Source organism: Lonchura striata, chromosome 6, assembly GCF_050655825.1.
Source record: "Lonchura striata isolate lonStrDom1 chromosome 6, ASM5065582v1, whole genome shotgun sequence".
NCBI lineage: Eukaryota > Metazoa > Chordata > Aves > Passeriformes > Estrildidae > Lonchura > Lonchura striata.
In genome coordinates this window covers 3,401,464-3,426,689 of record NC_140708.1, presented here as the reverse complement: position 1 = coordinate 3,426,689, position 25,226 = coordinate 3,401,464, and the positions used below count along the sequence as shown (strand labels likewise).

Sequence of the window (25,226 nt, the reverse complement as noted above, 5' to 3'; positions counted from 1 at the left end):
TAACTAGCTGATAAAGGTTTCACATTACAGAAAATTTCTCTCCCTGCATAAGTGAGAATCTTACAGTAATAGTAATCCCTTCCAGAGTTTGATTTCTTTCCCTCATTTCTTTTAACATGAACACATAAGATTTGATTTGAGATGCTAATTGCTTCTGCTTCAAATCCTTGCCCTCCATTTCGTGGGCACAAAATTCAGTCTCCAGACAGGTTTCTGGATTGTCAGCTTCCCCATTCAGCATCCAGATGTATTCTAGGACCTTGGGGAAATGAAGGAAGCACCAGCTTAGGCTCTCAGAATGTTTCAGTGTCTCTCCTCTCCTAAAGCTTCACACAAGCCAAGCTCAGAGAGCTCTGCCAACAGGGAAGTTCCCTGTGGAAGCACACAGGCCAACCTGGATCCAGGCAAGGATCTGGACAGAGCACAGGCAGACAAGAAGCAGACCAGAAGCATGAACACTGGGATAGGACAGAGATAAAGGGAAGCCAGAAAAAGCAAAAATTCAACCTATCCAGCTGGGCAGGGGTCACTTCTCCAAGTCCCGACTTCAGCTGTCCCCTGGGCTGCAAGCCCAAGGAAAACACTTCCCAGAAACACACTCACAGAGCTTGGCCCCAGCCCCTTCATTTGGCCCAGTCCTTTTAAACACACCCTCCTTGTGTCAGCTGAAGAAATTACTGATTTTAGGACAATTCACCTCATCTTCCACATACACATGTAAAGGTCTGCAAGGGCCTGGGACTCAGAGGTGCCCATTTCTCTTCTCTGACTACAATTACCTAAGAACCTTAGCTCAGTTTTTATTCTAAACTTACAAGAGATGGTTCATATTTCCCCTCCACCAGGTACAGAGGCAATATAAAAATTTTTATGTATTAATACTCTGTAATATGCTGCTGGCTCTGTAGGACCAGAAGGGAAAAACAAGGAATTGGAAATGGACAGGAAAAGAGACAATGGAGAGTAAATAAAATATTCTTGTTTTAATCCCTAGAAATCATTCTAACCACAAACTGTGTTTGCAATATGCCCTCCTGCTCCTTTCCAACTGCTACTAAATTCCAGAATAAACATGGCAAATTTTACTCAGACTAGCCATGTCTCAGCTACGAATCTATGTAATTGTAATGTTGATAACCCACAAAATCATGATCTTAGTAATAACTCTCTCCTAGAAGAGCATTCTTTCCACCAAAGTAGCTATAACCAAAATCAATGAATTGCTTCCAAGAGAGTAATTTACCTTAACAAATTCATCAACTTCAGCTTCTTGAAGTACAATGGAATAAACCCTTTCAACCTTGATTTGACCACATTAACCCCTGACAACAATGACCAGAACACCACTGGGCCAACATGAGGCAGCAAACCTTCTTCTAGGAATATCAGACTAAGGAACCTTTCTCTGTCTCAACTACAGCAGGGAGACTGATAGGTCAATGTGCAGTTATTTATGTTAGAATTCTCATGCTACATGTGCCACTGGGTCTAGCTGATGCATTCCCTGGCCAAGGCAGGAGTCTGGAACTAGATGGGTTTCAAGGCCCATTCCAGTCCAGAGCACTCAATGATTCTACAATCAAAATCTGCTCCAAAACTGACAAATAGTCCCCATTTCATCTTCCATAGCAAGTCCTACTTCAATTAACCTGCTTTATACACCCAGCTTTACTAGATTGCTTCAAAAAGTAGCTAAGACTGCATTAGGTGTAAATATTTTATTTAAAGTGCTTCCAGACAGATCCAAGAAGCTATGAGGTAATCAGCACACATCCTTCTCCTCTTACAATGCTTTTTAGGTATTTAAGTTTTAGTGAATGCAGAATACTAGAAAAACATTGCCACGTAACCTTAATTCTGCATTAACAGGTTAATTGTCTCTGGTTTTTCATTTCTTCAGCAGGAGGCTGGCGAATGAGCAGTAACAAAATGAAGCTGCTGAGGACTGGGGTGTGAGAGATGGGGAATCACTACAAGGATAATGGGATTCACCAGAATAAAGAACTCAGAGAGGCTGCTCTTGGTCTGAATACAATACAGACCCAGCTGTGAGCAGCAGGACGGACTAGACCTGCATATCCCTTCCAACCACAATGGTTTTAGGATTCTGTGATAGAGAGGGAAGAACAGCAAGAACTGCCAGCCAAAGAGAGATGGGGCACACCAGACTCCCCAAATGACTGGAACACGCCTCTTCCACATCAGCAAGGCTTTTTACAGACCCTGACATACAATTGTTCAGAACATTTGCCACTGGCTGGCCTTAAGACTTTTCTTTTGAGCTTGTTATCTTAGATGTAATAATTACCTTTCACTCTTCATTTTAGCTACTGGATAATGGAGAATTATTTGCCTTACAAAATCCTGTCACATTTTCCTTTAGTATGTGCCAGTCAGCTCAAAAAATACACAGGATAACATTTTCTTTATACTCAGTCTGGGCCTGTTCCCTTCATTTCCACCACACTGCACAGCCAGAGCATTCATTATCCTCCTCAGAACATTCCCTCTCAAAAAATACAGGAGACAGTTTCCCTTTCTGTCACTTTTATAAAACCTCAGGTAAAAATTCTGGGAGGCTTTTTTTTTTTCCATGAGATGAACTACAGAACAGGAGAGACTTTTCCTGGCAATTTGCTCCTTTGTTTCTTCATTGCCATTAGTTTTGCAGCAGCCTGCTGGAACTGTCTGCAGGAGAATTCTGAGCTACATGAGAGCACTCTCCTTCAGCATGTAAGCAGACAACTGTGTCCTACAGAAAATAAAATGCTCCATAAGCCCTGGCTTGGTCTTTTGTGCCTCACCTGCCTGCCTGGTTTCAATGCAGAGTTACTTAAACACCCAATTAATTAAAGCAGATGGAAGCTACAAAAAAAAAAAAAAAAAAAAAAAAAAAAAGTATTCTCAGTGCTATGAAAGTTGAGATTCAATTTTCTATACCATTTGCTTTGCCAAAAGAGAAAGAACTGAAGTCTGCACTTTTATTGCCCTAGGTGAAATATGAGCTGGCCCTAAACAGGGCATAAATAAATTTGGTTTCTGCCCTTCTGTGGCTGGGAAATGGAAAATTTATTTTGCTTTTTAAGTTCTGCATTCATAATCCAAATCTAGCTAAAATATTGCCTAACTTCATGAAAATATCTCTTAAAAACTCAGAAAGGCTTTGATAAATCACAAATCTTTAAGTCTAAAATGGCAAAAGCAATGATCTCTGAGTAAATGATTATCTGAAAGAATTAAGATTATCTGAAAGAATTAGTTTATGCCAGGAATTACACTGAGACGTACCTCATTGGAAAGGAAAAATCTTTGCAGCAGAGAAATAACTAGCCAGATTACAGGGAAATAGTTCATAGCACCTATCATACAAATCAATACATAGCTGATAACCTAGTTCATAATTTCAGAGCACATGCTACAGCATGAAGAGCTGGCAATCTTCCCAGTTTGGACCAAACAGCATAAGAAGAAATTTGCAATTACTAGAGAATGTCTGTCTTTGCATCAGCTGGAAGGTTTGGACAATTTGTTACCTTCAAAAGATTTCATTTCCTTGGGTGAAGAGAGGAGAGAATTAACAAACGTGATCATATATAATCTAATTCCTTCTGCAAGATCAGGGGTGTAAAATTGGAGAGCTCTGCATTACCTGTTTCACAGTGTGTGCAACAAAGCAGACTGTTATGTTAAATGGTGGCTATTTCATCAGTCTATAAAATACTGTTTAAAGATAACAGCCATCTGCCACTCTTAGATAATTGCTCAGGTGAAAATTCTGACTTTATGATAATATTCTCTTGCTACAGCTTTGTACCTGCTGTACTAAGCAAGTGATAAACACCTGCAAATACTTTTTGATACAACAACCAGTGCACAGAGGGACAAGTGTTAACAGATAGAAAACATTTCATTGAAAAGAGACAACTGGGGTAGAAAACCCCAAGTCTCCCATACAAAAATGGTAGCAAAGCTGTGACAAACTTGTCAGTTTTCCTGGTGGTCACTCTGCAAACTGTGTTGTTTGATGTTGGAAAGTCTCTCAATTGCAAAGAAAAGCTGCCTCTTCATTAGATCAGTTTTCCCACTGAAGTCTAAGCTGATAACATTTTTGCTCGTGGTGGAAAACAGGTGCTGCTGGTTTGTTTTCAACTTGTTTGGGTTTTGGAGGACATAAGTCTGGGAGGTGTGTTTTAAGTTTCATTACACTACCATCCATCAAATTTCTGGGACCAAATCTAAGCTATCTGCTAAACTTATGGACAACAGAAGTCAGGACATGAGTCAGATTTGGTGCACCCCACATACTCAATTAGCACTCTCTTTGATTTCACACTTGGCTTTTTTCTCCCCAGGTGCTAAGGATTCCCAGGTTTGCAGCAAATAAGCACGCCCTATCCGGCTGCTGGAGATTTCAAAGATAGGCTGCCTTTGGATTTTCAAGAAAACCTCATTTGTATACTATTGCTTGATAACAGTTCACAAGAGGGGACTTAGCTTTTGCTCATCTTGTGCACATGTGCAAGTCTGTTTTCTCATGTTTCATTTTGAAAGGACAGATTTAACACGCTGCTCCCAGTAATAAAAGCACACTCCAGTTTCAGAACTACAACACAACTGGATCCTGCTCTCCCAGATAAAGATTTTGTATCTTATCCATGAAACAGAGTCCCACATTCTGCACTGCAGTAGCACTGCCACCTTAAACTCTTAATACCATTGACCAAAATCTTCCCTTACCATTTGGTTGTGCTTATTTTCATACCAGTTCCTGGAACACTTGTGTATGTTTCCAGTAGGCCTCATCACAAAAAGCAAGCAAATCAATTCCTGCAAAGCTACACAAAACCATTAAAAGCTATTGCCACAGCTGCAGCTGGAAAGCCATATAGCAAGCAGCCTGTTGGGAAATAAAACACACAAAAAATTAATCCAAATCTGCATCAAACCCATGCATCCTAGACCATGCTTCAAAGGCTGCCAAATCTCAACTCATCCAAATCCCATACAAAGTGAATTCTAAATGCATCAGCCTTCAAAACATTTGAGAAAGGTACCAGTAGTTTGCAAAGCTCGTGATGAGAAATGAATCTCACAGCTAACACAGTCTCAGCAACAACTTACTGAAATGTGGTAAGAACAGAGCAGGAATTCAATATGAAATTTCAGTTTCTGAATGAAATCCTCAAGTCATCAAAATTCCAAGCCCACTGTTGAACTGCACTACCCAGCTCCTTGGTCCTGCCTACTTGCTCAGTGACTTCATGCATCCCATTCACTCTTACCCCTCTACAGCTCTCCAGAAGTTGACCACTAAAATGTTCCCGTAACCTCACTAACAAGCACAGAAAATCTTGATTTATAAAATACTACTTTTGAATAGCAGGTTTTCATGGGACAAGGCTTGTCAGAATGGTTCCCAAAATCAGCTTGTGATGCAGGGTCAGATCCAGTGATAGGACATGACCTACCTAACCAAGCAGCCCCCAAGAACACACCCATGGCCAAACAAGTGCAACACACTGTAATGTTTGCTCTTGGGTCTAGGCCTGGAGTGTTGCAAGAGCTATCTACATTTAAACCACTGTATCAGGACTGTAAGCTACTTCTGAGGCAAGAACATGGAATATGTATTTGGAAGGGAGGCAGGAGACAATGCAAGATTTTAAATTAAAACAAAATGGATACCATGACATCAACAAATCTCCAGGAAGAAGGCATTCCTCTGAAGAAAACTGAAAATTACTCCAACTATCCATTGTGACATGCAGCATTTTAAGTTCTATTTATCTTTATAACAGAGTAAGAAAAACGGATGACTGTGGTGGTAACTTGTGAGGCAGCTGTAAGGAATCAGGGCAATCAGAAAGCTGTATGTAGTTTTTCTGCTGGTAAACTGGTATTAACTACTGTATAAAAGAATAGGAGAGACAGGAATATTGCATAATTAGGAGTCGAATGAGCCCAATAGAGTAGGAAGCTGTGTGTCACAAACTGGAGGCACCAGCAAAAAGTGAGGTAAGTACTGCAGCTGGTAACTGTACACTGGATTTCTAAAAGGCTTTCAACTGCTATTCCCAGAGAGCTCTGAGATGGCACAGGATAAATGACAGATTTATTGGTCTTACCTCTTACACAAGACAAAAGAAGGGGCAGAAACAAGAAGACAGTCTTCCCAACTCTGTAAGCGAGCATTTCCACAGGGATTGGCTCTGAAATAGTGCAATTCAATGCTTTCAAAAGCAATATAAAAGGAGAGCACCAAAGTAATGAAGGAGGGAATTTTTCTTGTCTTTTCTCATTCCAGGCAGTCAAAGCTGACAACAAAGAACTGAAGATGGTATCACAGCACCAAGTGATCAGTGAATTAAGCAAACCAGTTCAATGTCAATGAACTTAAATGTGTAGTGAAAAAAAACCCTAAGCCTACACAAAATACTGACCTATAAATTAGTTACTACAGGTGAGCCTAGAAAGTTCTGAAGTCAATTAAGAAAACACTAGAAGCATGGTAGCTCAACAGTAATTAAAGCAAATAATGCTGTGATTTCCCAAAGAGTATCTGATAGTAAAGACATATCTAAGATACTGCAAATAGTTCTTGCCCTTACTTCCATTAAAAAATATCCATTTCAGTAAGCAGCACAACTGAACCTCCTATTCCTCCACAAGATACACCCCTACATTGTTGAAATACACCTATTATAATGTTATGGAAGAAAAAGAGTTTAAAAGAAAGAGCAGGGAAAAGCAGAGGATTTTCCCAGCAGGGGCAAAGCATTATGATGGTTTTGGCAGAGTTTCCAGGTGGGTCATCAAGGGCTAAGAGCTGCACCACCAAGAACAAACTGCACACACTCAGTGACACACAGATCCAGCTCTTAGTATTGCTAAAAAAAGGAAAAATCCAAGGCTATTTTCTTACAAGCCAGGTGAGAACAACAAAGAAGGAGCTTGGCCATTTTTAGTTCAGCGAATTCATATTTATCCTGAAGCACATTACAGTCAGGCTGAACAAACTTGATATACAAGTTATTGAAACCCACAGTGTCATTTACCTTCCTATTGGAACTGTAATTAAGTGCACACATCTCTTATGTTAAACTTCAATTCTTATGCTTATTCTCCTACAAAAAGCAGGGCACAGTATTTTGCTATTGCAGGTGCCAGAAGGCCAGCATGACAACATCAAATTTAATCTTAAGTCTCTGAATAGCATCTGGTTGGTTTGGGTTTTCTCCCCATGATTTCCATTTGCTAAGGGTGAATCTGCAATTGCAAATATTTGTGATTTATCTGTAAACATACTACATGGACTGAAAAACTGGTAATAAACGGAACCAGAACTTTAAACTATTGATGGAAAACGAATTATATCAAGAGAGATAAGCAATACAGAAATCAGAATCATTCCCCTACTCCTTGGCCAAGTATTTACAGTGTATTTTGCAGTTTGAGTGACTTCAACTGTCTAGATTACCATCTTAATGACTACAAGTGTCATGTGAACACATAACAAGAGTTATGTGAAACAGAGCCTGGTCAAAATCCAAAACTTTCTGCTATTAATACTTCCATGCTGAGACCCAGACTTTCCATGCACAGAAGTGCTACTCATCAAGTGGTGTTTTTTTAACATAATAAAAGATGTAGCAATGTCACAAAGTTAAAAGGGTGATCTTACCTCTACAAGCAAGCCCTACTAGGGAGCCTCTTGGATATCTCAATTGCAGAGTCCAGACTAAGAGCATTTCAGTAGCCACAAAGAATAAAATTACTGCATTATTACATTATCTAATCTCATTAGCCCTGATTACACCCAACACTTTGTATCTGACTTGAGCAGAACTGCGTATTTTGACAAAAAACAAGGGACCAATAAAGCACATAAAGCTGTGCCTGCAGAAGTACAAACTGTAGTGACCTCAGACTACCACCTTCCATAATGCAGGCTTAGTGTAGCTGTTCAGCACTATGAGCACTGACACGCATTCCTGAATCACTGAATAAAACGACAACACATTAAATTGCATTAAAAAAAAAAAGGCAGAGATGTCATACACTGTTTCCAAGTGGCTACCCTAAATAAGCAGACAAAGCATTAAAGTTTTACAGTATAGAGGAAGGAAGGACACTGAAAGTTTTAGAATATAAACTTCAAAGGAAAGAAATTAGAAGATTTTGGAGTGGCAGAGGAAGGAAATAAGAAATTTTCAGTGGAAATGCACACTACTAAAGAACCGAGCAAATTTAAGAATAAAATGAGGAGAAATCACTTGAAAAATGGTTTCTAAACTTCAAAATGCTACAACACGAGATACAGCCTTTCAGAACTTCTAACCTGAACTTCAGCAGTTGTCTTTAAATAAATGTTTAAGCCTATCTTAAGCTTCCAATGGAATATGAGAAGAATTAGTAGGGATGGACAGGCTTTTCCAGAATAACTACCACTTTAGTTTGGACACAGTTTGCTGATGCGTGGTCATCAGTGGGAATCATCACAGATCCTAAAAGAAGCAGAACCACTGGTTAGCAGACACAATGAACAGAGGAGAATAAATTAACCACCTCTGCTGCTCTGCACCCTCCCCTCTCAAACTGTCAGAAATTAAGTTAAATTAAGGTATCTTTAGCTTGAAGTTTGCTGGTTTTGTTGCTAACAAGGAAAAGGGGTTTTATACTGAAACCCCAGAGCCTTCTCCTCCCTTCAACTGTAACAAAAAGATATTAACACCCCCTTCATATCTTGGCCTGTTTCCATCCTGCCTGCCTGCCTCCTATGGCAACTACAAATTATTCTTTCAGATTACCTGAGGTTCTGGGGGGAAAAAAAAGCCCAGCACTGGGTAGACTATGACACAATCATGGATAAATGAATATGATGCCATTAACAGGACAGGAAGTATCAAGAAAGTTATTTCTTAAGAATACCTTTATACAGAATGTGACACTGAATAATGAAGAACAGCTCAACAGCAGAGTAACTACCACAGGGCAGAGATAAGGAAGGCTGTGTGATATTCAGAGATCATTATAAAACCTGGAAGAGTACTCGCATATAATTGCATTTAGGGATGTGAAAAGGCAGAGGAACTAAACAGACATAAGAGGTATTTTTTTTAAAAATGACTGATGCAAAGTAATTTTGAAGAAATTGAGGAAAGGTCTGCCTCAATTGCACAGAATTGGATAATGCTACAGATCTGCTACATATTTAAAAAAACCTCACTACCAACAGGAAATACATCAAACCAGAAGATCAAGGGGAGAATTAATAACATTTTATATTAGTCTAATCTCAGCAAGCGTTTTCTGTATTTATGAAAGAATTACTGCACCATCCAGTACAAGCAGTCACACTCTCCCAAAATGAGCTTCTCTGTCCACTGAGTACCAAAGAAAAACAAGGGAGACTAAGCTTAGGAAATGTATTCAGCTGGAGATGGAGGAAGAAATGCTCATGAGACTTGGTAAAAAAAAATAAATCACCTATTTAACAACTACTTTTCTTTAAAAAGTTATGGTTTGTAACAAACACTGGATTAATACTAATGCAGAGACAATGATATAAAAAGCCTGCAACTGTCTAATTTCAGGTCTCTTAAGGCTGAAGCATGGCAAGACTGACAACTGCTCAGTACAATCAGTGGCACCCGAGTCCAGGAGAACATGAGCAAAGAACTGCACAAACTCCACGCAGCTGTTTTATGCCATCAATCACAAACAGACATTAATATAAAGCCTACAAAGAACACCAACAATATACACAGGAATAGAGTTGAGACACAGAAGTCCATCTCATGTAGCTCTTCCAAAGAATGCAACAAACACCAAAAATAACCCTTAAACCTGGCATAGGCTGGAGAAGAACATTTCCGAAGAGAAACTAACTTCTGTGCAATCCAGCCAAGAATTAGTACAAACAAACCAAGAGGTTTCTGTCAGGATCTTTTCTAAAAGTGCTCAACTGGTTTAGTACTACACAGAAATAATGAAGCACTGGGTCAGTGCTTCATTCTCCAGTCTCCATACTCCAAAAACCAAATATCTTATGGAAATACACTTACATGAATCTACTCTTGATTGGTGTGACTCAGATGAGCTTCATTCTTCTCTCAGTGATGCAAGCAGGAGAAGGGATTTGCCAAGCAGACATTTTTTACATTTTATTGCAGTAGATTAATACTAGTTGTGTTGCATTGCTTAAGATTTGTTGTACAATAATAGCCAAGACCAAATTAAAATCAAGATCTGGACCACATATAACTGAAGAAGTCTCAAATTGAACTTCTGCAGGAAGTTGGAAATTTGTCCTGTTCTGCACAAGATGCTTTAGTAGAGAATCTTCAGAGGTCTCTTCTAATCCTTGTTAGTCTTTAATTCTGCTTCTCTATTCTGCTATTTCGTACATGCTATCCCACATAGTCATAAAGTCTACCTGACCCAGTCTTTCCTAATCAACTACTGAAGATCTCTTCCAGCTCTAGAAACTGCAGCAGCAGCAGCTGGGGCTCCAGATCTGGAGCTATAAACGTTGGGGAAAGAAGTGAAGCTTGAGTATTTGCTCCCTCTTTGTGATCAGTAAATTACGTCTTCAAAAATAAGCCTGTGGATAAAATACATAAGGTAGGTTCTTTTTCCTGATTATTTTTGCTGATGTTTAACTGAGAAATCTTCACTGAAATCAAATAAAAGCAGTCAAAAATATCATCTCTTAGCTGTTGTTGATGGCCATAAGACTGCTTGCACCCACAAAAAGGATTTTCTCCAACAGCTTTACTGTGAAATCCAGTCTTTTGCTGCTTTCCTTGAATTAAAAGTAGTTTCTGATGGCACAGGCTTACATTAAAAGGCAACGTTTATTCTAACATGGTTGCATCATACTGTTTCCCACCATGTTTGGAAAAACTTAGTTTTTAGATTCCAAAGGAAAGACTACAAGACTGGAAAAAACATCCAGCTTGCATGATTTCAGACTTTTCAGAATTCCCTGCACGCTCCACATTTGGAATGCAATCTTCTCTACTCCATTTGGTGGGAAAAATGTGCAAGGTTTCCTTGGATCTGCTCTGAAAGTCTTCCCATCAGCCCAAAACAAACGTACCATAGGAAAGTGAACTATGGCTCTTGTCCTCCTTGTCAGGAGTCACTGATTGGTCCCAGCTCTTCAGTATAAATGCTATTCTCTCTTGCCTACTCGGGTAATCTGGAATGATCCTTTATCCCATCACAGAACTTCCTCAGCAGTATCTGAAGTCTTTACCTATTTAAGGCCCCTCAGGCCAGTTCCTGTAAGGAGCTGAATTTGTGGGGCACCTGTGGATACACTGTGAAATACCCTCCTGTTCACAGGACTAACAGTGGCAGCCTCTCCAGATTCCACTGCAGATTGATTTGCCTTGTCCACATTTGCCAGTATCAATATACCAGTGCAAACTGCTGGGGGCAATTGCACAAATCCTCACCTGAGGCAGACATGTAAGTGACATCATTCCCTATGACTTCATCAGGTAAAGAGCAGCAAACGGAACTTCTGGCAGGGAAATAAACTGGACATCAGACAAAACCCTCTCAGTGTCTAATGACTTATTACCCATTATTTGGAATGGATTTACCTTAAGAAGATTAATTCAATTAGAAGTGCTGATGCAATTAGAAGGGACAAAATGCACTTTAGACAAATTTTATTTTAAGAAGTTATATAAAAGGGCAGAGAGCACAGACTTCATTTTGCACAAGAGGAAAGGCTCTGGGTCATTTGTGGACTGTACTTGAAGAAGAAAGATTTACTCACACATGTGGAGGAATGAGAAAAGAGATGAACAAGGAAACAATTTTATCGAAACATGGCACTTCCATTTTGGTAAAAGAGGAACTACTATTAAAGGAATTTAAGCATTGTGATATTATAAATATCACAATGAGCAAAATTCAAGACAGCTTTAGGAAGGCTGAAGAGAAGGCCCAGCTGATGAAATCTTAGTTTGGGCAAGGACTTTAACAGAATGGACACAGAAGCAGTATAGGGGTCTGTCATGGAAGCTCTTCAAGAAGACAGCAGAAAGGAAAAAACAGAAACCACAGGTCCTGAGAATTTTGTATATATAAACACACTTTGGATCAGCTATATGGTCCTTGAAAAAGTTAATTCTGGGACTAAAAGATCCAAATCTTTTCTTACTGTTTTTCTAACACATGACGAAATCTAAATACTTAATAATTGCAATTAGCCTGTCATTGCAATTACACACCATCTTCAGTAGCAGAAAACATACACACGAAAGAAGGAAATACTGACATTTCAGATTTTCTGCCTACACTCACTAGGTTTACTAAGGCAGTTTTGAATAAAAGAGTATTAAAATTACACAGAAGAATCAACATCAGGAAATGAGCCTTAAACTCTGTTTCAGGCTAATTGTATGAGGCAGAAAACACTACGAGCCAGTTTACAAGAGCAGAGGGTTGAGGATAAAACTTCAGATTTACCAACATGAATGCAATTACAAGCAGAACAAAACCAGTTTCCTGGAAATGCATTCATCAAATGCAACAGCACGTTTTAATTTATGAATCTGCAGACTTCACATCATCATGATAAATGGATGACAGTAATTTTTTAACTTAATGTCAGTGGGTTGTAAAGATTAACACCCATATTCTTCCTTGCATAAATTAACTATCCAAAACTGATAGGCTGAGACTGATTCTCTGTTCCTACAAGGTGTAACAAATCTATGAACAACAGTATCATAATTCATAATGTTTCATAATTACAATAACTTTTTTTTAACACAAGTCATTAACTCTTGCTTTACTTTATAAGGAACAGGCCTCCACTTCAACTATTTGCAATCAGACCTCTTATTCACTTGTAATAAACCTGATTTAATCTTTTTTTTTTGTTCTGTAGTGCTGTTTTGCTTTATTATAATACCATATACTTGGCTAGAACAAAACACAACTTAAAAAAAAAATCCAATTTCAAGAAGATGCATTAATCTGAAGCAAAGACCAATACAGTCAGAAAAAGAAGAGCAGCATTTTGTTTATTATTAGATGTCATTTATAAGAGTATTAAAAAAAAAAAAAACCAAAAAATAAGCCACAAGGAAAAAACAACCAACCTTCCAAATGCTCACAAATTCTCATTCCCCGAGTGCTAGTGGGACAAGCAGGATTGTCAGAAATAATTGACCTCTCAATTGGTCCAAGAAGAAATTTTAAATGAACTTTAAAGTAGGCAATTCTCTTGTACAATGCAGAGTTCTGAATCACCAGAACCACTAGGGAAGGTGTGTTTACTGTATTTCCTAAAAAGTGTTCTGTAACTCTGAATGGAATTCTGATACTCCAGGAGTCATCATTTCCCCCATCACCTGCAAAGTCAGCAACTCTAAGTCATTTGAGTGAGGAGCTGACACAGCGCAGAACCCGTTTTGAAAGAAATCTGCTATTTAAAAAAGTATTTCTTGCCCAGAATGCCCATGTTGGCATGAGATGTACAATACTAATTTCTGTAGAAAAAACCAGAGCTGTTAAACACTGGTCCTGGAATTCCCTTCCTCTCAAACACGATGCAAAATCCTCAATACACGTTACCTTTCCTAATTACCGAGTAATTTCCAAAAAGGGCATCTTCTATTGCACTTCTAACCCTTCTATTTAGATAGAGCAGTATGTGAATGTTTTAATCCCTCAGAGTAAAGCAATGGTGCTAATACCCTGTGGAGTAAACCAAGAGTGGTTTGCACTGCTCCTTACAAGTAGTGCTAATAATTACTTCTTTGTACGTGAACTAGTAAAAAAAAGCTTCCCAAAGCAAAAAGGTGACATTGCCACAGAAAATATCTTCTCAACAGAGCCCTTAAGAATAAGCATGACACTTCAAGTTTAAACAAATTAAATTAACATGTGCCAAAGGGTTCTACCAAAGCTTGCAGAAGCTGTTCTACACACAGTTTAAAGGAAATACAGCAATGTTTACCTTTCTTGGACCTCATGGCACACATCAGTGCTACCTGAATTTGTTTCTGCTTTTACTTACTGTGAAATAGTCAATCATTTAAATGTGTTCAACCAAAGAATGTAAATACACTTAAAAGCCTGGAGTCTTCTCTGAAATGAGCAGCTGCCTAATGACAGATTTTTCTTCTACACAGTTATTATTGGAATGCTTAATTTTATTCTTCAAGTCCAAGAAATTTTGAAAAAAAAACCCAACTGAAACGTGCCATTTCAATGAATCATAGCTGTATAGATAAAAATAATCACTTGAGCCCAATATATCTGACAGAAGATTTTTAACCTACTAAGAAATCTCCTGAGTTTTAAAGAGATTCGTGTATTTTATTCATTAGCAATTGACTTGTTTCATCTCTTTATTAACAGCTTTAGCAATATCTGCATAAATTTCAGGAAATCTCAGGAACAGGGAAGATTTGCACTATAAACAAGAGGCAGGTTCATAAAGCACTTCCATCAAAGGCTAACTTACAGAGGGAGAAAATAATTCTCAGGTTGTGCCACTCTGTATGAAAATGCTGAGATACCCACAGGAGAGTAACTATGAATAACTAAGCCACACTATTTGCAGTAAATTCTTCTACACTCAGACCTAAGTCACTTGCCAGGTACACCAGCTGACCTTGTAAAGCAAGGATGATTTTCCTACCCTTAGAAAAGTCTGTATCCCACATCAGCAGACCCACAAAGGGGCTGAACAGCCACCTCTGCTCATTCTGGTTGCACTGGAATATCCACACCTTGATGGTACAAATAACACCATTCACTGGGGCTCTGTTCCAGCAGCTTCCAGTCCCCACAGTGACAATACCAAGTAAGCTTTAGAGCAGTGACTGCCCAAATTCTGCCCCTTCCAGGCAAGAGTCTACTCTCAGGTTTAATGAGCAAAGCATGAACTTAGCTGTGAGTTCACTTACACGGGTTTTAAACTACTGACACCTGCAGAACTACTCATGTTTCCTACTGCTGCATAAACCAAGTAGTTCTAACTAATGGAGCTAAGCCCAAAGGACATGCCCAAAGAGAAATGGGCAAGCACAAAACCCACTGACCATAAAGACACACAGGAATTAGACCACATTTAAGGCAGATGAGACAAACTTTTCCTTCCTTTCCCTGTTATGCTACTTTAAGAGAAATCAGTAAAGTAGAATTATACAAATTTACATGTGCTTCACAATATAAGGATTTCTAAACTATGCATACAAAGGTATATTTTTGCAGAAGCAACAGAAAAAAAGGCACTGTGCAACTGAAATGCTTTTGTCTTCCTCACTAAGGAAAGTGAGTCAGTGAGGGATCTTTAAACTGCAAAAAGTGAAACAACTGTTTTCTCTCTTCTTTTTAAATGCTGAAGACACTCACTGCTTCAGTAAATACAGTTTACTACTCAAGGCCTCTTCAGTGAAGAGATCTGTGAAAGTATATTTTGTGTGACAAATATCCGTGACACGGAAAATTCCAGAAATTCTACTGTGCATGCCACAGTAACTGGAACACAGGGTATCACAACAACCCCCTTGTTCAAGCTATATGCACAGGGATATGCACTTCCTTTCCTCAGAGACTTCTCACAGCTGCAGAGAGGATTTGAAACTACAGAGGTAAATGAAGCTCTGGGGATGGATAAATGTACCCCTGTCACACCCACCTGGTCAGCCCCAGGGACTTCTGTCCAGCAGGAATATCCACTGGGTGGGGACATTTGAAATAACAGCAATAGGCTCACAAATCACTAAACAATCTCATCATTCACTGGTTTCCTAGTGGAAAGTGCTGAAAATTTTTCTAAGTATATAAAAGAACAATTGGATTCTGAAAATTATCATACCTGATACAGCAAGGAAATCATCAATACTTGTTATATCATCCACAGCTTCAGTAAGAACACGGATGTGATTTTCCCACGTACTCCTATACATCTCCATGTTGTTTTTCACAACTTGACTTTTTGGTCTGGCAGCAAGAGCTAAAGCAGCATTAATAACCTGTACCAAAAACAGACAAAACCAACTAAATAATTATTTCTTCAGAAATCAAATATAGTGCAATACAACACTTATGTTTTACTTATCATAGCAAAGTATCATCCAAACAAAAGTTTGCTCAGCTTTTGGTTCTGTTCTCAAGCACAAGTGCCAGTCAGATGTTGCTTAGGCCAACTTCCATTTCAGCTTCATAAATTAAGAAGCTGATGGAAGAGGACAGCAAAATCCCAGCATTTTGGTTTTAGTTGGAAAATCACACTCTTCCAGCTTGCAGGATATCGAATACAAGGAGGTTTTCACTCACACACACTTCAAGCACACACTTATGAGAACAGCAACCATCATTTCAGTTCTGAGTTTAACATCAAGAGCTTGCTATGGAGTATCTCTGCTGAGAGACAGAAAATCAGCCTCTGCCACGTAAAAGTGGGAGGTTTTTCCCATAACAACAGGTGTGTCTTTTAGGATTAGAGGCATGGGACACAACACATACTACAACTAGATATCAGCAGTAGTCTGGTTGTGTTCAATCAGTTCAAACTAAAACTAGAAATTATATCCACATGAAGAGGGTAGATTTCACCTCTTTCAGAAAAGACTAGTGTTTGAAGGTGCAAACACTGGATCCCAAAGTGATTATTTCTATAGATACATATTCAGTCAATTATCTAGAGAGGCTTTTTCCTAATAAGGAAGTTTATTGTTATTATATACATAAACATTTTTAAAATAAACTAACACATATGCCAGGTTGAAGCTGAACATTAACTTTTCAACTTGCCTTTCCTTCTGAATGCTGCTTATTTATCAAGGGGGGAATGATTTTAAGACAACCAAACACCACACAAAATATGGGGAGAATAAAAACAACACACCCTTGTTGCTGAGCATGGCAGAGAATTAAAAAGCACAGGAAGAGCAGCAGGGAAAAAAAAGAAAAAAAAACAACATCCCAAATTAGATCTATTACAAGCTATCTTTCGCTTTCTGAAAAAGGAAGAAACTGTTCAAGTTGTACAGTGGCCCTGGAAACTATCATAAAAAGATTTTGCAATATAGGCCAGAATATGCTGGTGCAGTAACAATCAGAATTCTGCCTTCCCCATTTGGGTCAGCTGGGCTCCTGACTTGGTAACAAACATTTGTGGTACAGGAAAAGAGCAGAAGCTCTGATACTGCCAAGAGCAAAAGGCATCAAGGCTGGAATCAAACAAGAAGCACCTGTGTGCTGGAGGACATGCTTATAAAACTGGGGATGCAAGTTGTAATTAATAATCGTGCTGGTTTTCCATTAGGTGGCATTTGGTGAGGCAGGAAGAAGCCACCTATGGAAATTATTTTCCTGAGAGGAGCTGCTGAGAGCTTCCTCCATGTCTAAAACACCAAACAGACTAGTTTTGAAGGCTGACACATTGTTAAACCACTAGGAAGCTGAACATGCCCCTGTGAACACACGTTAAAAAAGAAAAAATACCAGGAAAAGCTCTCTTCTGGCATCTGGAGAGAGAAGTTCTTCCCTGTGGAGGCTGGGAGCCCTGCCACAGAGACTACAGCACTTCAGCCTTGGCCGGGCAGAAACAGGCTGGGAGAAACACCCCTGGGTTAGGGCGAGAAAAGCCTCCCCCCAATAAGCTTTTGCAAGCACACGTTAATTTTTAAAGTTTTATTGGCTCCTCCAGTTGATGTCACCCGTGTTCAGCCCCCTTTTCCATATTAGCACTCCCTCTAGAATGTTCTCTCCTTTTCCCATCCCCAGTGGCTCACGTTTGGTGCCTTATTGGTTCCCCTGCTTTACTGCTGCTCCCCTGCACCACATTTCCCTGTTTCCATTGGCCCTTGTCCCTCACATCCACCCCTTCTTCCCCTTATTTAATCCTGTGCCTCCCACCCTGTTTTTGTCTTTGTCCCTGGACCCTCTTAGAACAAACAACCTTTGGATTTCCAAACGAAGACCTGCCCTCGCTTTACTTGTTAGCTCCTTTTTAGCCAGAGTGCTCTGGGCCCAAAAGCGCAGGTCACGCAAAGGGACTCACCGAGGTGCGACCTTCACTTCCCCGGCCCGGGCTGGCCCAGGAAGGGCCAGGTGGGCTCCAGAGCTGCAGGGGCTCCATCGCCACTGAGCCTCAGCCTGGCCCGTGAGATCCCAGCCCTCCCACAGCGTGGCCACCCAAAAACCCACGGTGGCTCTGCAGCCCGCAGAGAGCAGCCCCGCGGCTGGAGCTGAACGCAGCGGGGGCTGGAGACAGCCATGTGGCCAGAGTGGCTGCTGCTCTCCTAGCCCGGGCCCCTGAGATTCTGACACAGCCCCAGACCACCTGAAGATCCATCACCACGAGTGATCTGGCCACATCCCTGCAGGGATCACCCTCTGCAAGTCCCAGGTGAGATCTTAACTCTTTCAGTGCCCAAATAAGGCTGGTAGAGCTACAATCCTCCCTCAGTGAGAGAAAAGGACAGAGTGAAGACACATAGAGAAACAACAGGAAGACATCAAGGTCAGCAAAGAAAGAATCAAGTCCCATATGGCAGGAGAATGGGGAGATGCCTTAAGTTTAAGCTGAAATCCTCTTGTAAATCTATGGAGAAGAATATAATTGACACATCAGGCTCTCTTTCCCTGTAACTCATTGAAAAGTATGTGGGATGAAGCATTCAAATTGAAAATACGAGCAAAGGTATCTATACTAAAGTAAGCAGATGCTGAAGTAGCTGTGATCCCATCAGAAGTTTGGAGAGAGAGAGAGAGAGAGAAGAGTGATGAAGACCCTGTGCCCCCAAGGAGAGAAGAAGACCTCTGTTCCCAGAGATGAAGATGATTTCAAAGATAGATAAAGAGAACTTAAAGTTGACATGTCCCATAAACACAGCTGTGAGAAGGCTGCAAAAAGATGGGAGGGTCTTCACGACTGCAGAGTCCCAGGCAGCTGCTATTTGTGAAAATTAAAAGCCATGAAGGAACTGTTCCTTGTGGAGAAGTCTCCATGACATGGCAAGGGACACTCATTTCCCTAAGTGAATGAAGATTATTCTAGAGGTGATAAGTTGACTGAATTGTTTCTGTACATTTTTAGTAGGAAAGAAAAGGTTGTAGGGCAAAGGAAAAATGTTCTAGAAGTTTTGATTCTTATTATTCTTTATTTTAGTTACTATTAATAACTAAATAATACTGTTAAAAGTTAGTTTAACCGTTAAAAACTAGTAATACTGTTTTCTTTGTACCCTTTTAAAGTTTTGAGCCTGCTTTGCCTTCCTCCCAATCCTATCTCACAGCAGGAAATGAGTAAGCACAATCTAGTGAGTGCACTGGCATTTAGCCAGCACTCAGCCCACCACATTATTTGTTGCATTGGCCGGCAAATCTCAAACTGGCAAACCAAAACCACTACACTAATTTTTTCAGTTCTAACTCTAAACATTTGAAAATGTTGGAAAGCAGGTTTCAAGCAGTCAGCACATGTATTTTTGTCCAAATTATACATTTTGTTAGGATGCATAGCACACACAAAAACTGAATTCAGTGCTGTACAGTTGCATACAAGGTATCGCCTCCAGTTTTCTCTATTTCGAAAACAATACCCAAGATACATAACTTTCCACAGACATTGCAATATATAAAAGACCACTTTGGCTCTACAGCAGCCTCCCCAACACTTCTAAAATTAAGAAATTTGTAGGATTTGAGGCTTTAACTGTTTTCATTCCTATCATGCTTGATCCATTTTCACAAGATCAATTTTCTAAGCCAGAGGCTCAAAATTTCCCCTCTATAATTCTTAGGTCACATTGGTTCTGTTATGACTTACCACACTAACTAATATAGGTTTTAAAATGTGTCCATTAAGACTGAAATACTGAACAGGTAATTTCTAACTTTTCTGTTTAAGCCCCTCATTAGATATTAAGTGAAAGTCAAACTCTATTTCTGCTTGAATACAATAGTCCTTTTTTCACTGCATTTTCTTCTTTGTTCTGACAGATTTACCAGGTTGGCTTTGCCAAAAATAACAATGAGATGGTGCAAAAAGCTGTTCCAGTATCAGAGCCAGCATCTTTTAGCTCACCAACTTTTGTCATGACACATGCAATAAAGAGGTGAACTGCTTGGGAAGATCATCACAACTGTTAAAGAATGTAGCAAACTTTATCAGATGGATGCATTTAGAAATCCTTATGACTCCAGATAGCTCTGGGGAAAAAAGTCCTGAAGCCTGCAGTAACTACAGTCCAGATAGGTGGGCACTCTCCTCTAACAGCACATCTTATGGGCTGAGGCTGCACAAGGGCTGCAAACTATCACCTCTAACCACCTCAACAACACCAACCAGAGCATTTACCTAATTTAGGAATTCAGGAAATTTACAGCTACAAATGAAATCAGGTCCATCCCACACAAAGGCAGCTAATCCTGAATTAAGCATTAAAGGTGACACTCTTCCTTATTGTTCCCCTGGTAAATTGCTCTGACCCTTAATGCCCTATTAAGAAAAGACTTAATTTCACTTTGGATAAACGTGGCTTCCAGAAGTGTGGAAACAACTCAGGAAAACCTACCATAGGACAATTCAGACTGATAGCAATTAAAACCAAATCCTGTCACATCTAAGTTGCAGAGCACACTCTAGACCCTGTATGCCTTTGTCCTGCCAGGAAACCACATCAAGGTATGAGACTTATGGCTAAACACAGATCTAATGTGAGCTCTGTTCTATCTGGAACTGTCCCAAAGCCATGATCCACATGAATGGATCAGACTGTGCCCTCTCAATCTACCCCAACAAACTTGAAGACATACATTATCACACAAGTAAAAGGAAAACTTTAAACCCTCTTCTTCCGTAAAAATAAGAAAAAAACATCAAGAAAATAAAACAAAATTTCACACTGGGACATACTCAGACTCACCAACAAGAAAACAAGTTGAAAATGTCACTTCTTAGCCTTCATGAGGTTTATCAGCTTTCCTACTTCACTCCAACTATCATTCATGGTATAGATTTATCTGAATTGGCCTCAAGACACAGTGAGAGCAAAGCTCATCAGAAGTCTGTTTCACCACTGCTTCCTGATCTAAAATAAGGTTAACATTTGTCACTGGCTAATTAAATACAGCCTTATTCTACCTTATTACAGAATATTAGGCAGTTCAAATTCCATTATTACTTTTTCCCCATTTGTATTCCTGCACAGAAATATCACAGTTCAGGTTACCAAAAAGCTGCTACTACTCCTACTCACTGCTGGGGCATTTCACTAGGAGCTAAATCATCAGTTTTCAAATAAATCCTTGGACTTGTGAGCAGAACCTAGGTGAGGACAGCATGTGCTATTATTAGTTTCACAGCAGTAATAGCCACATGTCCTCATCAAGTACAGGATACATCATTCTCTATATGTTCCATCAAATGAAAACCAGTCTGAAGTTTAATATCACAGTGATTACACAAGTTGAGAGAAGCTTGAGGACACAGCAAAATTATGACAGTAATAAGATCCTACCTTCTACTAACTTCTGAACAGCCAGTTGTTACATCAAAATACAGATAAATTAGAATGGAATCTGAGGCATGCACGGAACATGAAGCTTTCAGGGACATACTCCTGTGCACAATGGGCCAAAACAGGGTGCATGGTGGGGTGGGGGTGGAAAAACAAAACACCAAGACCATGACAGGCCCACCAAGCCACACCTGGACACTATTCACACAGTCAGCTCAAGACTAGCACAGCTACTCCTTTATTGCAGAAGTAACAATGTGGGGACAACAGACATCCATCCTGCCACAGGAGGCAGGGAAGCAGTGTTCAGTGAGATGGTGCCCTGAGGGAAGGATGAATCCTCCAGCCCAAGCAAGGTCAGGCAAAAGGAGACAACCCAAAAGTAAAAAGTACATATGAAGGGTTGGATCAACATTACAAGATAATACTTTTACAGTTTTTCAATTAAAAAAAAAAAAAAAAAGGAAAGAAGCAATGGCAAATGTCTGCTACAGCAGTGACTACAGCAGAATAAAACTAGAAATTTCTTAGAAATTAAATATAGGGATATTCTGAATACCAAAAATTGTTAGCCCCTCTAACCAAAATAAGAAAAATACCTTAATTAATAGCTTGGATTTTGTTTGGTGATTATCTTTCTTTTCAGATGAACAGGAGCTGGCCACCCAGCATTATTTATATTCACTTGCACATCCAGCAGACTACCAACAAAATTAGGAGGGCAAAGACATCAACTTGACATAGTAACAGCAGAGCCAAGTTCAGTCAAATATTTCTCAAATATGCTTGAGAAATTTACCTCTAAGAACAGAAGGGTCAGTTCTGCCCTAGTGTAAGCTACTACAGCAATGCTGTAAGAGCTCACCCGAGGACCAACTCCTTTTAGAACTTCAGAGTTTTGCTATAGTAAGGTGAAACTTTGTAACTCCATATTTTATTGCTAAAGGAAGTATAACAGGATGGTTATATTCAATGTGAACAGTACCTCAATGTGTCATTTGAGTCTGTCATTTCTAGAGATCAGAATTCATGCCTTTGTTTAAAAATCAAAGCTATTCTGTGCATCTTACACTGACCCCAATTAATTTATGCAATGTGACCAATTTCTAAGCATCCCTGAACAACATTAATTGAAGTATGTACATGGATAACACAAAAAACCACAGAAAACTGGTTTTTGAGCTTTTAGAGGTAGATTTTTTTTTTTTTCCAAGCTGTTAGTAAATAAGTACCTCATGCTACATCACAGAAGAAATTGCACTGCCTGGGACTATAAGGCAGAAAACTCATGCCCAGCTGGTTTTGATGGAAGAAAACCTGAGGTTTTCCTTCCTTCTTTCAAAAATGATCACCTGAACATCTAAAATCCAGTCTTGCAGCTGAGGTGGAGTAACATACTCATCATGACATAGTCTGGGAAGCAGCTGGCTGGGGGGCAGCTCTGCTGGAAGAGGAGCTGACACCCTGCTCCTGTCAGCAGCATTCCCCAGTGAAAGCTGACAGCACAGTGAGCTCAAAGGGCATGGTGCAGAGGAAGAGGTGACACTTGCTGGATCACACCTAGAAAACTGTGCCCAGTTTGGGGCTCTCTGATACAACAGAGACAGCAACAAGTAAGACAAAGAGAAGGCCACCTAAGGTTATGGGCTGGAGCTCTTACCCTGCAAGAAGAGAGAGAGAAGTGAGCTTTTGCAGCCTGGGGAAAAGGTGGCTTCAGAGGACCCCAAGAGTAACCCTTCAACACACAGGAGATGACAAAAACAGCACAGGCAGGCTCTTCACAGCCATGCATGCTGGAAGGGTATTCTGACAGCAATCAGCCAGAGGGAGGAGCTGATGAGAGACAGCACTGACGCACACAGCAGCAACTTCACACCAAGTTCAGTCAAGCTGTGGAACAAGTTGCCCAAACAGTTTGTGCAGTCTCTACCCTTGGACTTCCAACACTTTACCAGTCTAAGTTTAGAGAAAGGTCAGAGTTCAGATTGAAACCGAGCACTGAAACAAACAGCTATGAGCAAAAGGCTGTAGACATCCTAAAGTCCCTTCCAACCTGATCTACTGTTATTTTGAAATGCAGTTACAGAGTAATTCTACGATAAATACTGACATCAATTCCTTCTGGGGCAAGAGTGACACACTTCCCCAGGGTAATTGAGGAAAAGGTAATAGAAATGTAAACAATACAGCAAACACCATTACAGGATTTCCTAGGTCACTACTAGGACACAATGGTTCTACTAAAGAAACCACAAAAACATGCTGGCACTCTGCTATTTTTGTTCTTTTAATACCAAATTGTGGGGAACTTCTGCCAAGCTGTGCCTTGTACTTCTCTTAACATAGTGGGGGAGTTTAAATATCCAGATATAACCAAGCTCTGCAAAAAAGAGTATCTATTTACTACTAAGTCAAAAAACAAACTTGGAAGCAAAAAACCCCACTATAATGGTAAAAAGGTGCAAGGATACGTGACACTGTTGCTTTGGCATCTGGCCTATAAAGCAATTGCAGTAACAGAGATATGAAAAACCCATAACAATTTAAAGCTCTAGCCAATGCAGACAGATTCTACCCAAACACTAAGTGCATTCCAAGAATAAATAAATTACTGGCTATATTTGTTAATAAAACTTACTTGAATTGTTTTTCAAATTCAAAAACCCCACTGGAAACAGCTGAAAGTACATGCAGAGTAAAGGGAGATTATTTAATCATTATATTGAAAGTGACATATGAAGACAAAGCAAGATTGTACTTCCACAAAAACCTTTCACACATTTCTGAACATAGGAGAATTCCCATCCACAGCCCACTCCTCTCCTCACAACATCCTGGAAAATGCGACCTCAGCAGCATTATCTAGTCCTGATAGTTATGAGGAGGTAAGAGGAGGTAAATGTACAGGTGGTACATGACCATGAAGTTTCACATTATGTTCAAGATTAAGACAGCTACTTCAGAGAGACTCAAAAGTCCAAAATAAATCAATTGCATCAATGATGCAATAAGAACTTAGCAATCCCTAAAATAATAAATGCTGTGGTGAAAACAAGACAAATTATGATCCAAGATAAAATTTCAAAGTCCTATTTGCAATCTCTACTTTAGGATAGCTAGTATTTAAAGAACTTACTAAGATTCTTTCTCCTTTCTCACAGTTTAAAATCAGGAAGGAGGGATCTTACTCAAGGCACGTGGTTTAACACTGAACATACTTGACTATGTCTGGTGATAAATTTGATAAGTTATACACATATAAGTTATATATATGGTAGTAAGTTTGGTAAGTTATAAAGAGTTATATATAACTCTGTATATGAGTTTACTTGTTCTCAGAATACGAGGCAACTTGAAGTTCTGCAAAAAACATCAATGAACAAATAGTTATAGTACCTCACCTTAAAATCTAGCAAAAGCCTTCTTGATACCAACAACTAAAGGAAGATTAAACTTCTACATGGTTATTAGAAGCTACTGGCCAAGGAAGTTGTGAATAAATTAAGAGCACACAGATAAAGCAATCCCTCAAGAACAAACAGAACTGTGGGCAAGGGGTAACACAGCAATTCTACAAACATTACTGATCTGATACACCAGGCAAGAAATTAAGATAAAATTCTGCATGGTTTTGTCTCCTGGTGTCTGGGCAGTGGCAGCCAGTGATACACAGAAATACGTTGTTGCTACACTGGGATAAGATTTTTTGTATTTTATTGA

General features: G+C 39.6%; 1 protein-coding gene across 8 annotated transcripts in view; it reads right to left on the bottom strand.

The window, feature by feature from the left end:
* CTNNA3 (catenin alpha 3) overlaps positions 1-25,226 on the bottom strand; it is a 426,948-nt gene that overhangs the window by 106,413 nt on the left and 295,309 nt on the right. For all 8 annotated transcript variants that reach the window (XR_014956237.1, XM_085583117.1, XM_085583119.1 and 5 more), the window contains one exon: positions 15,854-16,010. Coding sequence is in view for 7 of the 8 variants with exons in the window: in XM_085583117.1 (XP_085439243.1) it covers positions 15,854-16,010 (157 nt within the window). In the remaining variant the exon portion in view is untranslated. The remainder of the gene's footprint in view (positions 1-15,853; positions 16,011-25,226) is intronic.